The sequence below is a fragment of the Mastomys coucha genome, unplaced genomic scaffold, assembly GCF_008632895.1.
Source record: "Mastomys coucha isolate ucsf_1 unplaced genomic scaffold, UCSF_Mcou_1 pScaffold8, whole genome shotgun sequence".
Classification (NCBI taxonomy): Eukaryota; Metazoa; Chordata; class Mammalia; order Rodentia; family Muridae; genus Mastomys; species Mastomys coucha.
The window spans coordinates 23,462,117-23,479,769 of record NW_022196914.1 but is presented as its reverse complement, the minus strand read 5'-3'; the positions used below and the strand labels follow the sequence as shown (position 1 = coordinate 23,479,769).

Below are 17,653 nucleotides of genomic sequence, written 5' to 3'. Positions count from 1 at the left end.
TCTTCTGGTGCGTCTGAAGACAGCTACAGTGTACTTACATATAATAAATAAATAAATCTTAAAAAAGAGAAACATTTTAAAAAACCTGTTATATGTCCTATCTTAGTGATAAGAGATATTTCAAAAACTATAGCCATTAGCGTTACTATAAAAATATTGAACATTTTCAAGATGACTTGCTACTTATCAATGGTCTTTCCCCTTCTTTCATAAATGTTGCTCCCACATGACCAGGAACCTATGGCTTACTCAAGTTTCTGCCTCTTCCACTGTCTTTAGAGGACAACCCAAGCACTGGTATGAAAGAGTGTTCTTGTTTGTGGTCCACTTGGGACCTCACTCTGTGGTCCTTTTGTATTCATTTCAACTCTAGAGATTCACCTGAGGCTGAGAGTGAGCACTTGTCAGGCTCACTGTGAAGATCCCTTGAGAAAATGCAGAGTGCAGCCAGAGGAGCAGCACTGTAGTATGTGTGCAGTCTACAGTGTAGCAGGCTTGCAGCCACACTGTAGCAGGCGTGCACCTTGTGCAGTCCACACTGTAGCAGGCGTGCAGCCTGTGCAGCCAAACTGTAGCAGGCATGCAGCTACACTGTAGCAGGCATGTGGCCTCTGGAACTGGGCTGTAGCACCATGTGGTTTGGTGCCCGTGGTTCAGGGTTGCTCCCATTGAATTTATGTTATAAATAACTTATGTGGCTGAACAGTACATATGGATCAGCTTAAGTATTCAGTCTCCATTAAGTCTCATTTCTGATTAGAATGAATGCGAAGTCAATCTAGGACATCGTAAAAGCCACATTAATATTCTCTCTGATAATATTTTGTTGGTGCACAGAAAATAAATAGTAAGAGTTCCCTGGCTTGAAGTCTGAGATCTGAAGAGAAATTATCAGAGTTGTAGAACTCAATGAAGAATCCACTTGGGAATGCTGAATTCTCTTCTTATGCTTTTCTACCCTAGTTGGAAATAAAAAAAAAAAAGGTGTGTGGGTGTGTGTGTGTGTGTGTGTGACAATTTTGCCTCCACGTCCAACCAGGCTTTGCTAACCCCAGGAGAAACCTTCCTGCCATTCTGTCCAGGTCAAATTTTCTGGTTTCCCTTGCTCCTTATGGAACTTTCCTCCGACCCTTAAATTGATCTGGCTTTACTTTCCAATTTCCCTGCTCACCTTGATTTCATTTGTATGTTCTTTCTCTACTTGAAAATGTTTTCCATACAATGTATTTTGATCATGTTTTTCCCCTCCAACTCCTCCCAGATCCTCTCTAATTCTCTACCCCACAACTTGTTTTTTCTCTTTCAAAAAAAAAAAAAAAAAAAAAACCAACAACAAAATAAGACCCCCAAAACCTAGGAAAACAAAAATCAAAATGAATAAGCAAAAGACCAATTAAGACCCCTTCCCCCAAAAGCCCAAACAATGCAAAACAAAACAGAAAGGCCACAAAAACAAAACAGCAGTTTGTGTTGGCTACCTATTCCTGGCTTGTGGGTCATATGTTCAGTGAGACTCCATTGGAAAAAAACTGATTTTTCATTTGCCAAACAAAGAGTATCAGTTGTAGTAGTTTCTTGGTTAGGTGTGGGACCTAATGGCCACTTTGCACTCTTAGTGCTGGGACACCATCTGGGTTGAACCTGTGCAGGTCTTACAACGTGCTGCCATGGTGTCTGTGAGCTCACATGCCTCAGCTCTGTGTGGAGGATGCTCTTCCCTTGGAGTCACCCATCTTTGGCTCTCACAGTCTTGCTGCCTCCTCTTCTGTTTAGCTCCCTGAGTAGGAGAGTGTAAGAGAGCTAGAGAGAGGGAAGGAGAGATAGCGGAAGAGAGAGAGGGGAGCTAGAGAGTGGGAGCAAGGGAGAAAGGCTTGTTAAGGTCAGTAAAACATGTGCATTAGAGTACCAGAGTACTCGTCTTTCCAAACCTTAAAGAAAAGCGTTTCTTTTTGTACATTAGAAGAAACAGAAGGATCTCATCTGTGACATCCTCCAGTTGCCCTTTAGAACCCGGACATTGCCTGAGTCCCGAGAGAGCATGAGATGCACAAAGATGACAGAGTTTTGTAACTCCCTTCCTGACTGTGTGGTAGGGTTAGCTACAGTTCTGCCTGAATGGATGGATGGAGATTCTGGGACTTGCAAGGGCATGTAGAACATTCTGTCTGATCTTGCCGCACCTAAGTTTGTTCCCAATGTTTATTTTGTAGGTGGTAGAGATAAGCGTGGAGGTCCCATTTTAACATTTCCAGCCCGCAGCAATCATGACAGAATACGGCAGGAGGATCTCAGGAGGCTCATTTCCTATTTAGCCTGCATTCCCAGGTAAGCTCTGTGTGACTTTCTTGTCAGTGTTTTCTGAAGTTCCAAGGGTGTGGCCTCTCTCTAGAAGACAGCTAAACTGTAGGTTTAAACATAAAATTAAGATCACAATCTTTATTTTTATTGCCACTTTTATAACCATTGTTGGATTATTTGAAACACTCTGGATCAGGAACCAGAAGGCAGGCCTTTGTTATTGCAGAACGTTGGGTGTTGATGGTGGACTTCAGATGCTCACTTAGCTGGGATTTTAGGATCTTACACTGTTGAGTTGGAATCTAGGAGGTCTTTAATGAGTCTTGCAGCAAGTTCCAGTTGCCTGGATTATCAGAAACTTGCTCTTTTTGACAACCTATATGTATCTTTCTTACACTGAGCTTCTGTGTATTACAAGTATTCTTTTGATTTGTAACATGAAGTTTGTGAGGCATCAAACATCTTTATCAGCTGGCTTATACAATCTTACCAGTCTGAGGACGCCACTAAATCTGAGAGATGAGTGACAGGGTTTCAGGGTGGATGCTGACCAACACCATGGGTAAACAGTGTGCTGTTTCCCAGAGAGTCTGAGTGAGGAGCAGTGGAGAGCTGGGGAAGTGTCCCAGTAAGGCAGGAGCAAAGCACCCAGCAGAGAGACTCAGGAGGAAGACACCTTCACAGGAACACTCTTCCTCTCTCTGCTTCCCAGTGGTCCAGGGTCAGCCATCCCCTTCTTGATCCTGCGGCCTCTCCCCACTTCGGTTGCTTTTGTTGGGTTTGAGAAAAGTAACTCCTACTGTTGATATCAGTGCAAGGGGTGTGAGGTATATTGAGCCAGCGAGGTGGCTCTGCAGAGAAAGCTTCACTCCCTGATCCTTAACAGAGTGAAAGGAGGGAACTGACTATACAACTCTCTGATGATCTCTACATTCACACAGCTACACATACAACTACATGTAAAAGAGTTAAAAAAAATTTTTTTTTGAGTTGAGGTACCTGGAACAGGCCTGCCAAAATATGTGGTGTGTGAGTGTCCTGTTTAGACTGATACCAGGGCAGGCAGTTGCGCCCTCTTTTATTGAGCCTAGCAATGGACAGAAGTCAGCTGTGCTCTTGATGGTATGACCTGCTAAGGATATTCTTGAGGTTGTCCACTAAAATTTCCATTGGAATATAGCCAGTGTGTGTCTGCAGTGACCAGTTAACAGAGCCTGCAAAACTGGGGCTGTGGCTATCTCACGAAGGTGGATTACATACTTTGTATGCGCAGAGTCATGGATTCTACACCTGGCACCTGAAATTGAATTTGACATTCGTTCAGTTGACTCAAAAATAATTAGGCTATTGGAAAGATATATGCAGCTGATAATTGGTTATCTTGTTATAATGTCTACATTGGTACAAATGGAAAAGGTTTACTTTCATTTATAGTATGCAACTGTTCGTTTACACTGTGCTTGTCTGGGTGACACACCCCTCGAACTATATTGTATGTGTTGAAAATTATGAGCCTATGTATAGAAGGTGAAAGAACAGTGCAGTAAACACCTGTACACTTGTAACTAAGTTAACTATTTATCAGATTTTACCTATCTTTTTTTTTCTTTGTAATTCTCCCTGGGATACCGTGTGACACCCCAAACATCATGTAATCTCCCGCATCTGCACTTGACTGTTTATGGTGCTTCATCTCCTGAACGCAGTCACTCCATTTCATTGCCTTGATTTGCTTTTGTACTTCCAGTCCCAAGTGACAAGGAATGGCATTTAGTTTGTCTTTGATTAAAAAGTAAATTAACAAGTAACTGAGGCATCCTTCCAGTGATAATGGAGAAGCTCCGAGGTGGTCCTGATGGAGACAGGTGGTACAGCCCGAGTCCCCTCTGATGTCCTTCAAGCTCAGTGCCTCCTGGGAGCACTCTGGAACAGTGGGATCAATATATGTCATCAGCAAATTAATAATGTGGCCATTTTCTTGGTTGTGGAGCTTTGCTTGTAATACAATTTGTGTGATCATTTGTTGATATTAGTGAGAGGCATACGCCTGGCTCTCCCTTTCTGTGTAGGCTCTGATTCTGCCAGTACTCTTCTGAGACAGGAAGGTAGCCTCCCCCCACCCCCTCAACTAGCTCTTGGCCAGGCAGTGCCGGGCTTACGGTATGACTGGAAAGGTGTGCTGATGGAGAGGCCTAGGCCAATAACCTGGGACCATTGCTCGGTGCCTGCTGTTGGCTTTCTGCTATGTGAAAGGTGAAGGTAAACAGTATTTCTTGAGGTCATTGTGACTGTTGAGTCAGGCTGCTTGTGTGCACCTCTCACGGTGCAAGAATCTCTTCCTTCCATCCTTGTTCTTCTGTTTCTCTCTTTGTCATGCTGTCACTAAGTAAACTAGACTTTGTTCTCTGGCCACAAGTTCCATCAGGGAGCATAAATGTGACTGGTGCTGCTCTGGTGTCTGGGTCACTTCTTCCTTCACCTTAGAAATCATCAGCAGTTAGAGAATTGCCATGCAAGTGTGACAAGAGTTTGTATTCCCAGCATGCACAAATGCAACGTAGGTGTGGTAGCCTACTTGTGATGCCAGCCTCGGAAGGCTGAGATGGGGATTCTCTGAGCAAGCTGACTAAGGAGACTTTTGTTTGAGAAACCTTGCTTCAATGAATAAGCATAGAAGAGTTTTTCAAGACGATTCCTATATCACCCTTGGCCTTTGATAGGAACACACACACATGCACACATGTACATACAGCACCCACATACATAGATGCATGCAGACACAGACACAAAAGTGGAAAAAGAAAAAGTCAACATTTTGGAACAACAGTATTCCCTACCCATCTCCAGGACACCATTGGCAGCAGAGGTCTCATGGGGTCCCTAAAGCAGTGAAAATAGCCTTCTGGGGTTGCTTTTGCTATTGCTACTTGAACTTTATTTGGTGTTTCCTAAGGTCTAGGGCGTTTTACCTTCTTTAGGATGCTTTCTGATAGCTAAGTGGATAAGCTCTCCGACTCCCTGACTCTAGTTGCTCATGAGCAGTGTGAAGACAGCCAGTGATTGACTTGAGACCGACCATTCATGAGGCTTTGTTCATCTCAGAACTCAGGAACTTTTCTTTGTTAAAGATCCAGGTCAGAAGGGGCCCAAGTTTTACCTAATTTTTTTTTTTTTTTTAACCTTACAGATAACATAGGACACTTCATACAGCTACTAGATTTCCTAGTTAATAAAGTCAGATTTTCCCAAGATCTGTTTCTGTCATCATGTGGAGGCAGGGCTTAAAGAACGTGTTGCGTGTTCCTTTGATTGTAGTGTACAGCAGTTGAACTTAGGATGCTTGCAGGTCATTGCTCTTCCTAGGATGCCCAGCTTTGGATGTGAAGACGGCACACTGCTGAAGACTCTGCATGCCCAGCTCAGTGCCTGTGCTGTGACGACTGCTACTTTGTGGGAGCAAAGCTCCTGGGTGGGGACAGAGTTAATCCTCCTGTAAGCCATGCAAGACAAGCAGAGGGCCTTCTGGTTTGTTCTCTGCTTGCTCCTGTTGGTAAGCCTGGAGTTAAAAGGGATTCCTTTTAAGCCTCTTTCAAGAGGGGCTTTACAGTTTATATGCATACTGTCTAGGATCACACTAGGCAGGAGAAAAATAGGTTGCAAGGTAATTTTAATAATATCTTGGTTCAGTGAAGACTGACATATAAAATGAAGTCTCAACTCCCATAGTAAACCAAACAAGGTAATTTGCTTCAGTTTTCTGGGGCTGGAATGGGTTGCTTCAGCAGGATACATGCTTCTGAGACTTAGCAAGCAGGTGTGCCTCCTCCTGGGCTCTGGCTGCACTAGTTCCATCTGGAGCTTTGCACTTTCAATACATGGAACCTTGCATGTTCACAAGCCCAGTTAGAATCCTAAAGACCTAGGATGCTTGATATCCCATGACCTGGGGATTCTAGGCGTGGTGAATGGGGCTGGGAAACAGCTGATGCCTGTGTCTGTGGTGTTAGCAGTGTGGTGGCACTTGACTCTATGTGGGTGGGGAGTAGTGTGAGCTACAGGGTAAGAGTTGGAGCCACCTGTCAGCCATGATCAGTGGAGACCTGTATGGAGCATCTGTTAGTACCTTTCTCATTGCTGGAGCCAAATATCTGGCTGCAGAGGACTTTTGTTTATTTGTTGTTGTTGTTTTAGAAAGATTTATTTTCTTTTTGATTGTTGTATTATGTGGTCTATGTTGGGTGTGCAAGCAAGAGGAGGTGCCTACAGTGGCTGAAGGTGGTGGATCCCTGGAGCTGGAGTTAAGGTGGTCCCGAGTTGCTGCATGTGGATGGTGGGAATGGAACCTGGGCCCTCTGCATGAACACAGTGTGCTCTTAACCACTGAGACATCTCCTCAGCCCCAGGATTGATTTTAACTCCTAGTTTCATTTGATATCAGTCTGTCATAGTGGAGAGGGCTGCCTAAGCAGAGCATTTCACATCATGGTGGACAAGAACGGGAGGGACAGAGGATACAGGAAGGGGTCAGGGATAGGATACAATAAGAATGTGTTTAGTAACCTCCTTCTTGGGATAATATCATCATGAAGAACCCTTCAAGGGATGAATTCATTGATTAGGTCAGAACACACCACACCCTGCCCCACCCCACCACCCGTGATCTCTTTTGGAAATACCATCATCGGCTACTGCAAAAGGTGTACTGTATAAGTTCCATTACTTTAGTTAGGTTGGCAAGATTAACCACCTCAGGGAGGTAACAGGTTATTCATAACGCTTTCTAAGCATCATTAACACTTGCATAGTGTTGGAGTTTTATTCGTGTTACTGCAATAAAACACCCTGACCAAAAACAACTTGGGAAGAAAGAGTTTATACTTCCAAGTCATAATCCATCTGTCACTGGAAGTCAGGGCAGGAAGTCAAAGCAAAAGCCTGGATCAGGAGTCAGGGAGGGATGCTGCCTGCTGGCTTGCTTGCTCTCTGGCTAACGCTCATCCAGCTTGCTCACACAGCACAGACCCACTCATCCTCCCACGGATGCAGGACCCTTCCACACCAATCAAGACAATTCCTCACAGACACACCCATGAGCCAATTTGACCTGGGAAATCTCGCAATGGAGACTCCTCAGATGACTCTAGGCTATGTCCAGTTGACAGCGGAAGCTAATTAGGACAGGTGATAACCAGGACTGTTGGACCATCTGTTTTCTCGCCTGGGCTTTAACCACTATGCCCCTGGGCCTGTGAACCAGGTCTCTGTTGAGTTCCACAACAGACCTTTCTGGAATATGACACGCCTCTGTAGACTCTTGTCCCTGTCCTGTGAACTTTGCATTTGTGAAGCTTTGAAAGCTGATTACAGTGATCATATGAGACAGGGCGGCGAGGAAAATGACATTCATGGAGGCATTTGGAGGGCAAAGGACAGGAAGGGAGAGCCAAGCCTGTGTGAGAAAGAATGCTGTTAGCTTTAGATGCGATGTATTTTCATTGCATTGCACCAACATCTAGTAATTAGCCAATAGCTTTCTAGACTTCCAGTGAGAGTAGGTTATCTCAGTTTGGATTACACAAGTAGAAAATTTAAATAAATGTGGGCTATTCATGTTAGGTACAGACCTCCCTCAAGCCTTACTGAGATTCCTCAGGTCTCAGGTTTCTAAGTCTTGTATGCAGTCTTTACTTGGTTATAGGCTGGTACCAGCATCTACGGATTGTAGGAGAGCCTTACCTCTGTAATAATTTGGAAGCCAACACTGAATCTCCATAAATCCTTGACATTACAATGTAGTTTTATTCCTCTCTCAGGACAGCTTGATTCTCAGTTTTTTGTTTTCCTGGTTTTGTTTTTTTGTGAGACCAAGTATCATGTAGCCCAGGGTGGCCCAGAATTCAATATATAGTTCAGGATGACCTTGAACTTCTGATCTTCCTGCCTCTACCTCCCAAGTGTTGAGATTATAGGCGTGCACTCCCACACATTGTTTATATAGTATGGGTGTTAGACTTGGTGCGTGTTACACAAACACCCTGCCAACTGAGATACACTTCACACCTAGTAATATTGTTGCAGATGTGCATCGTGTCCACTTTCCATCTATTCCAGGGCTGAGATTTGCTGAAATGAGCAAGTACCCCCCCTTCCTTTTTGAGATGGGACTTGCTTGTTGCCTATGCCAATCTCAGTCTTGGCTTCTGTGACCCTCCTTCCTCAGCATCCTCTGTGCTAGAACTGCAGGCACTCAACACCATGCTTTGCTGCAGCTGACACTTTTGTTTGTTTAACTGCCAAGGTCCCAGAAAGGGAAGCCATGTTACTCCTAACACAGTATGGTTTTGTGCCAGGAGCCAGGATTGTTACCCGCTACCACATTCATAATGAAGATGAGTGTAATCTAAGTACAGACATACACCTAGATTTTCCTCACAGAGCTTGTCAAAATAATTGATGCCAAGGACCCCGTGGTGGAACAGGGTTAGAGGAAAGGGACCACAGCCAGCCTCTGGAAAGCTCCCAGCATTACCCCGCTTGCCACTGGGTTGTTGTCTTTGCTTGTGGCCTTGGAAATCCTGAAAGTAAAGTTGTCCCCAGTTTGGGCTCTGCATGCCACACTGTGAGTTTGTAACTCCTAGTACTCTCCAGGGGTCTTTGTCTGTAGTAGTTACTAAATGAGTGTGTGCCCCATCAGTGAACAACACATAGAAGGCCAGAATGTAATGCCATATCTATGAAGAATTGGAAATTTAAAGGCTTTTGAAGCTGAACCCTCTTCGAATCCACTGTTCTGCCTTGATTCCTTTGTGGTCAGGTTCTGGTCTCTTCTGGTATTAGGGAAGGAGGACCAGGGAGGGGGGCAATATTGCTGAGCCATCCAGGCAAAAGGCATCATGCTGTGGTTCTTGAGGTCAGTGTATGCACCCCCCTCCGTGTGTGTGTGTGTGTGTGTGTGTGTGTGTGTGTGTGTGTGACTGTCTGTCCATGTGTCTCTGTCTATGTCTCCATCCGTCGGTCTGTCAATCTATCCACTTTGAGCATGCCTGTTGGGGATGTGTGTGAATGTTTATGCACAGATAGATGTACTTGTATGGGCATGCTCGCAGAAGTTCAGAGGATATCAGAGGTCCTGCTCTAACAATTTTTGGCCTTATTTCCTGGAGTGTCACTGAACCTGGAGCTAGCCTGGCAGCCAGCAAGCCCCAGGATCCCACTGTCTTCATCCCCTCACAGTGTAGGGTTACAGGAATACTGGCCACACCCAGTGGTTTTTGTTTTGTTTTGTTTTGTTTGTTTATTTGTTTTTGTTTTTTGTTTTCCCTATTTTTGTTTGCGTGCTTGCTGCCTGTCTGTCCCTCCCCTGTGCAGTAATCATGAAGGCCAGAAGAGGGCCTCGGATCCCTTGGGACTGGAGTCACAAATGGCAGGAAGCTACCATATGAATGCTGGGAAAGGAACCTGGGTCCTCTGGAAGAGCAGCCAGAGCTTTCCACCCTAACACACCCCAACTATGAGTGTGGGTGCCTGGGGATGTGAGCCCTAGCCCTCATACTGCATGCGCTTGGGCAGCTGAGCTGTCTCTCTTACTCATCAGCTTCTTTCCTGCTCTGCAGCGAGGAAGTCTGCAAGCGAGGGTTCACAGTGATTGTGGACATGCGTGGCTCCAAGTGGGACTCCATCAAGCCACTGCTGAAGATCCTGCAGGAGTCCTTCCCTTGCTGCATCCACATCGCCCTGATAATCAAGCCCGACAACTTCTGGCAGAAACAGAGGACGAATTTTGGCAGCTCCAAATTTGAATTTGAGGTAACACTCGCTCTGGGTACCCACGTCCTAAACTCACAAGCACGGTTGATGATAAGCTGATGCATCCTCACCACAGTGAGCTGATGACAGGTCTTTAGAGCCAAGTATTGAGCGTGGCCCAGAGGTCTTATGTATGTATAGTAAGCATTAGTTATTGCTTAAAGTCGCCTTCGTTTCCTCTCTTGTTGTGGTGGCTTTTGACACGGGTTTGGATTTCAGTTCTCTGGGATTAGGGTGCGGGGTGGGGGAGGGAATGTAGCCTGGAAGGAGAAGCCTGCTCCCATCACTTGAACAGCTCCCCCTGTCAGCACTGGGCTATGTGGCTGCAGATCTGTGGTGGCTGCTTCATCCTGGGGATGAGGGAATAGCAGGAGCAGTGAGCTTATCTGGTCATCGATTCTGGGGAGACTCGTAAGCCACTTTACATGTCATCTTTCACTTGTAAAAGTGGACAGAGTCTTTTAGAATCATAGAGTTCTGCATTCAGCTCAGCCTGGACGACGGCTATCGGATGGTTATAAAAAGTAAACCAAAGCCTGCTAATTTATTTTCTTCCCTACTGAGAGCCGCCTCTCCTTAAGCTACCACAATTCTGACAAGGCTTTTGATGTGGTCAGTTTAATGGGATGATTAGAGGAGAAAGTATTCCAGACGGCTTGACGCTTGGCTCAGGTCCTGTTCTGTAATAGGACTGGAATAGTTTCTTGTAATAAATTCTAACCGTTCCTGGTGGAAGGAGAGCTTGCTGTCTCTGTCATTTCTGCCTCAATATTAGGTTTCAGTGGAAACGAATCACATTTTAAGATAAATAATATTCCATGGTGAAGCAGCATCAGTTGTACTTGTCAACATACTGATGTCTCCTTGTGTGTACTACTTGGATTCTAAAGTACCTTTCCATGGTGCTGATTTTTCTCTCTGGGATTAAAATGTGATTTAAATTTAAGTTTGAAACTACTTTGATGTGGTTTAAGTGAAATATAAAGCACAGTCTTATCTTCTACACAATAAGCAATAATTTTGAAAGATAATTTACTGGCTCTTAGGTATTCGCTTAATGGAAAATGTAAAGTGTTATGTATTTTAATTATACATGTTCTAAGTAAAAAAAAAAATAGTAGTTTGCACTCACACAAGTATTTGCTAGTGTTATTTGTTAGTCTCTTACTCCAGGCTCTGGAAGGTGCCTGCCTGTTTTCCTCCTGACCTGGCTGTCTCTGCATGGTTGCCAGTCTCTGTGTGTGGCTGTATCCATGGAGGTTGCCGGTCTCTGTGTGTGGCTGTATCCATGGAGGTTGCTGGTCTCTGTGTGTGGCTGTATCCATGGAGGTTGCTGGTCTCTGTGTGTGGCTGTATCCATGGAGGTTGCCGATCTCTGTGTGTGGCTGTATCCATGGAGGTTGCCGGTCTCTGTGTGTGGCTGTATCCATGGAGGTTGCCGGTCTCTGTGTGTGGCTGTATCCATGGAGGTTGCCGGTCTCTGTGTGTGGCTGTATCCATGGAGGTTGCCGGTCTCTGTGTGTGGCTATATCCATGGAGGTTGCTGATCTCTGTGTGTGGCTGTATCCATGGAGGTTGCTGATGGCCCAGCAGATGGATAAGAAAAAGCCCCCTGTGGCACTGTAGGCTAAGGCAGTTCAGGCCTGAGCCACTCTTTCCAGCCTGTGCCAGCCAGCACGGAGATGTCAGTTCTAGCTTTGTGTCTGACCTGTCTGACCCGAGGTGGCAGAGGTGGAGTAGCCGGGCTTTTTTTTTTTTTTTTTTTTCAGCTTTAGACCAGCTCAGTTATCTTTGTGTTTGCATTTTATCACCCCAACCTCATGTTTTCCCTGAGGCATCTAGCCAGTTCCCCCGTACATCAGGTGAGGTTGAGAGTTCTGGCTTAGACTGGGATAAACTGAAGCTTCATTAATGTTAAATTGGGATGCGAGACAGGCTATGCACAGTGGCTACGCTGTACAGGATTGTGGGTGGCTATCACAGGGAAGCTTCTATTCCCAGTGTCCTGACCCTGTGAAATCACTTTCAACAGCTCTCTCTGAAGCCTGAGGTATTAATAAGACTAGCATTTAGGTTCTTCTCATTCTTTGAGTAAAATCTAGTTTATTTGGGGCTTCTGAAAATTACAGTTTCATGCTGCTAGGCATTCTCACTAACGTGCTACTTCAATGGAGTTTTTATCACACTGATAATGAGACTCCCCTCTGTATTCTGGTGAAGCAAAACCAGACATAGACTAGGTCTTCTATAAGCAGGTTACTTTTAACTTTGGAAACCTCTGTATGACCACTGCCAAGTTATAGGATGATATGACCACCTAAAATTGGTTCATCTTCTCATACGTAATTTTTTTTTTCCTCCTAAAGACAAATATGGTCTCTTTAGAAGGCCTTACCAAAGTAGTTGACCCTTCCCAGCTAACTCCCGAGTTTGATGGCTGCCTGGAATACAACCATGAGGAATGGATAGAAATCCGAGTAGCTTTTGAGGAATACATTAGCAATGCGGCCCATATGCTGTCACGGCTAGAGGAACTTCAGGATGTTCTTGCAAAAAAGGAGTTGCCTCAGGACCTAGAGGGGGCTCGGAACATGATCGACGAGCACTCTCAGCTGAAGAAGAAGGTGATCAAGGCTCCCATAGAGGACTTGGACTTAGAGGGGCAGAAGCTGCTTCAGCGGATTCAGAGCAGCGACAGTTTTCCCAAAAAGAACTCAGGCTCGGGCAATGCGGACCTGCAGAACCTCTTGCCCAAAGTGTCCACCATGCTGGACAGGCTGCACTCCACTCGGCAGCACCTGCACCAGATGTGGCACGTGAGGAAACTGAAGCTGGACCAGTGCTTCCAGCTGCGGCTGTTCGAACAGGATGCTGAGAAGGTAAAGGGGGAGGGGCGTGCCAGCCTGACAGGACATGGGGATGCAGCTGGGTCAGTGGGTCTCACAGCCAAGACTGATGTGATCAGGTGAGAAAACAGAAGGAGAAAAACAGTAGTATTACAATGATCACGCTGCAGCAAAGGCCATTCAGAGACTGTGCTTATCTCTGGCTTCCAGTTTTACTTACGGTACAACGCTCTGCTGCTTTAGAAAGTGTGAGGGCAAGGCAAGGGTGAATTTTTTTTTTTTTTGTTAAAAGTACAAATTTCATGATTGTATTCCTTAAAGCAACAATTTTATATATAGATTTTTTCCAGTACCTCCTCTCTCCTCAAACAAAGCCATCAAACCCCATTCAGACCTATGGCTGGAGAGAGGGATGCCATTGAAAACACGTTTCTGTGTGATCCAAGCAATACTGCTCTGTGTTCTCACGTGCTGTTCTTGTGTGCTGGAGACACCAGCTGGTCAAAGGGAATGTTCATTCATCGCCAGCCAGCGTATTCTTTGCAATGTCAAAGAAAAGGACACTTGCAAACAAGCCATGAGCATAGGTGAAGTCTCCCGTCTTAACTTGTGTGGTCATTGATTTTTTTGTTTGTTTGTTTGTTTGTTTTTTGTTTTGTTCTTTTCATGGGCTAGTAAACTTACTGTAGAGTGAAAAACTATATTAGAAATTTTTGATTCAGTGAGTTAAAAGGACTTCTAGTCAGCTGACAGTATCACTGGGTTACAGGAGACCTAGGCGTAAACCTCTCAAGTCCCTTAAAATGTTTTTGTTAATTTTTGTTGATTGCATTTGCTCAGCTTTCTGTGTCTGTCTTGTGTTAAAGACAGTACTGTTTCAGCTGCTGATAACCTGCCTGGAGCCTAATGCAGAGACCCGAGAGCCCTGGGTCCAGCCTGAGCAGTGTGACATGTGGGCCCTTTTCTAGAGGAAGGGTCCTGGGAACAGAGGACAGAAGTTTTCCTTAGCTTGGGGGTGTGGGCTGAGACTTTCTTGGGGATCTGCTGCCGTAGAAGCACCTGCTTGTTCTCAGAGCTCTCAGAAAAGCGACTCCCTTCCCCAGCACACGCCCTCAGCCCCGTCTCTCTGCAGTGATTCCAGCCTGTCTTTTTCTCCTGGTAGATGTTTGACTGGATCACACACAACAAAGGCCTGTTTCTGAACAGCTACACGGAGATTGGGAGCAGCCACCCTCATGCCATGGAGCTTCAGACGCAGCACAATCATTTTGCTATGAACTGTATGGTAAGCTGCTGTCCAATCCTACAGATCCTGGCCCACAAAAGGGTTTTAGCAAACAGGAGACACTTAGTGGCTGGAGCACCCACATCTCACACAGGCCCTGCGGGGTCGTCAGGGTGACAGTGGATGTAAAGATGATTAATTGCCGCTCTTTCATTTTCTGTCTGATTCTGGAGGATCTGTTTGACCTCTTTGACCCTCAGTTGCCTAATCTATGAAGTGGGCACACTGTCTATCTTTGATGTATTCTGTTATTTACTCTGTATGTATAAAACACTTTAATATACTTTTCAAGATGTAGTTAGTGCTCAAGAAATCATAACTAACACCTGTGATGTTATCTAATTAAAGCAGGTGAGGAACTCCTAAAACTATGAGAGATGTCTTCTCTTCCCTCCTCTCCCCCCTCCTTCTTAGCTCTCACTTTCTTATTTTCTGCATTACATCTGTGTTACCTTTCTTAGTTAGTGTGCTTAGTTCAGTTAGGCTGTGCTGTGGACAGCAGTTTAGGAGCTTTCTGGGCCTTCCTGGCCCCTGTTCTGATACCTGCATGAATCTTCAGCCATCATACATGTGTGGCAAATGAGGCCCACCAGGTTTTGGTCCTTTCTCATACTGCCTGGAGTGTTTTCAGGAACCGTAAAGCGTAAGAGACTAAATACAAGTCTGTAAGTAGGAAGTCTTTAAAGGAACCATACAAGGGAATACCAAGAATGATGCTCATTTTAGCATAACATACATGCTTGAGGATAAGAGCCAAAGCGTAGGTCCTTGGAGTAGGGATGACACGTGGCAGAGCCGTGTGCAGGCTCTGAAGGGCTCTGCAGCTTACCACACCTCTGGTTGTGCTGAAAGTGGCCGGCCACGGGAAATGGGAGACACAAAGACTCACATAGTCTGCTCAGGAAATGAAAATGACAACAGACTATGGAATCGAGTCTATGCATGAGCATCTGTGGATTCCCCAGCAGGACCATTTCTTTCTTTCTTTTTTTATTTATTTTATTGTATTTTATTGTATTTTATTTTATGTACATTGGTGTTTTGCCTGCATGCATGTATGGGTGAGGATGTCTGATCTTGGAGCTACAGACAGTTGTGAGCTACCACATGGGTGCTGGGAACTGAACCTAGGTCCTCTGAAAGAGCAGTCACTGCTCCCAACCACTGAGCCATTTCAATGGACTTCTCTTCCCTTGTTGTAACCATTCTAAGTAAGAACCTCTGCATATACACTCTGACAGACTCTCTTGAGGAGTCAGAGAAAACACTAGCAAACCCAGTCACTTCAAGGAAAAATAAGGGGCAGGGGAGGAACAGAGAGGAAAACGGAAGGTGTTACTTCTCAGTTACTCAATATGGAGATCTGCAGCCCGAGCAGAAAAGATACGGGCCTCAGTTTCCCCATGGTGACAGGGTGCCTGAGATCCATCCCCAGTGCAGGGAAGATACAGGGTTCAGTTTCAGAGCTTTCAGCCCAGGCTTGCTTGGCTCTTATTTCTGACACAAATCATGTGTCCAATGCGGGAAGCGAGTGTGGATCAGAGCTGCCCCATGGGGTCCAGGAAGCAAACAAAGGGAAGGGAGCAAGGGTCCCAACAGAGGCGCACCTGCTTCCTATAGCTAGACTCATCTCTACTAGTGCTCTCTATCAGCTAAGGACCAAGCTTAGCAAACACTCAGCACGGGAGTCTTTGGGAGATACCTCAAACCCATAGCACATTGCTTTTATATTTTAATTAATATACCCACACAAGCCAGGAACATAAGCTCACTAGTGTCACACCTCCATGGAGTACCCTCTACCTCTGCTGCTTAGGATGTGCAAGGTCTGTGAGTCTATAGCAAAGGAATATGGGTGGGGTTTGTTTGCTGCCTCACCCGGGTATGGAGGCAACTCCACCAGGTTCTGGCTGGATGATAACAGAAAGGATCAGCAAAGGATGGTGCAAGGAAAGCCAGGGAGAGAGTTCTGATGCTTTGGGTTAGGACTCAGTGAGCTGTGGTAGGGAGGGGGCCGCTGCAGGCTGATGACAGTGTGGCTCAGAGGGGTGGGAAGAGGAAGGAGCCCGAGAGGAAGGAATTGGGCAGGCTGGCTAAGTTAGTAGTGAGTAGCAGGAGGCAAAGGTTTATCTTCCACTCAGGGGCGCACAGACAGGAACAGGGCAAAGTCAAAAATGAAAATACATGAGTAATTCGAGATTTATTGATTGTGTGCCACCACTCCATGTTATCCCACAAATAGCATTCAACAAGTTTGTTGAATATTAGAACAGACTGCGAGAGGAGCAGAAGCAGACGTATGCACAACTGTAAGATCTTGATGTGCACACTACTGTACGATCACACTATGTGCATAACTGTAAAATCACATTGTGCACAACTATAAGATCGTGCAGTACACAATTTTAAGATCATGCTGTGCACACAATTGTCCTGTGCACAGAGGAAAATGCAGCTTTCATTTTGATCTTAAAGCCTGTATACTTAATTGTCTGGTTGACTGGTAGATCCAGGTAGGGACCTGGGCAGAGCTGAGTAGCTTTCCTTGATCTGAATGTAGCACCATCTCTTCTACACCTTAATTCCCACTCCTGGGAGAAAGTGGATCCCTCTGGAGGTTTTCTGTTGGCTTGAGTTTGTATAGAAAGGAGAACTTGTCTCCACACAGACAACCCTTGGTTACTAAGTACATATGTCTGAATTCCTGAGTTCTAGCTGGGTTCCTTCAGTTTTTTGTAATTGTTAACGGGCCTGCCATCTGGATCCTCGTCAGGGTTGGAAGCCAGGAAGTGAGTAACAGTGTATTTCTGTGTACCCACTTGTGTATCTGATTGCTTTGTGGTTAACAATTATGCCTTTCAGTGAGTTGATTGATAATTTTACAGTTTTAAAAATAGAATTTGGAACTCAGCTTAGAGTTGATGAGAATCCAGAGAATGAGATGCTTGACATAGGTGCCAGGTGGTTCTGCTCATAGCCTGGGGTACTGTCAGCAGGCTAGCCACCAAGGGCTCTGCGTTTCTTAGGTGGGGGAGTCTCCTGTCCACATCCCTCAGTGAACCTCTTCCTTTGCCTCCCCCGCAGAACGTGTATGTAAATATAAACCGCATAATGTCAGTGGCCAATCGCCTGGTGGAGTCGGGCCACTACGCCTCTCAGCAGATTAAGCAGATTGCAAATCAGCTGGAACAGGAGTGGAAGGCATTTGCAGCAGCCTTGGACGAGCGCAGCACCTTGTTGGATATGTCCTCCATCTTTCACCAGAAGGCTGAGAAGGTCAGTGCCCAGAACCCTCAGCCCACAAGGCTAGAGCTGGCTCCCGTGCCCCTGCCATCTTGTGTAAGTGATTCTTTGCGGCTTCGTGTAGGACTTATCTGCAGGCCCTCAGCCTCACAGAAAGATCTACCTCTCTCACTCG

At 45.5% G+C, this 17,653-nt stretch overlaps 1 protein-coding gene across 3 annotated transcripts in view; it reads left to right on the top strand.

The window, feature by feature from the left end:
• The window catches only part of Trio (trio Rho guanine nucleotide exchange factor), a 302,139-nt gene that overhangs the window by 112,890 nt on the left and 171,596 nt on the right, over positions 1 to 17,653 (top strand). For all 3 annotated transcript variants that reach the window (XM_031360502.1, XM_031360501.1, XM_031360503.1), the window contains exons 3-7: positions 2,211 to 2,325; positions 9,912 to 10,104; positions 12,471 to 12,983; positions 14,113 to 14,235; positions 17,320 to 17,511. In XM_031360502.1, the coding sequence (XP_031216362.1) occupies positions 2,211 to 2,325; positions 9,912 to 10,104; positions 12,471 to 12,983; positions 14,113 to 14,235; positions 17,320 to 17,511 (1,136 nt within the window). The remainder of the gene's footprint in view (positions 1 to 2,210; positions 2,326 to 9,911; positions 10,105 to 12,470; positions 12,984 to 14,112; positions 14,236 to 17,319; positions 17,512 to 17,653) is intronic.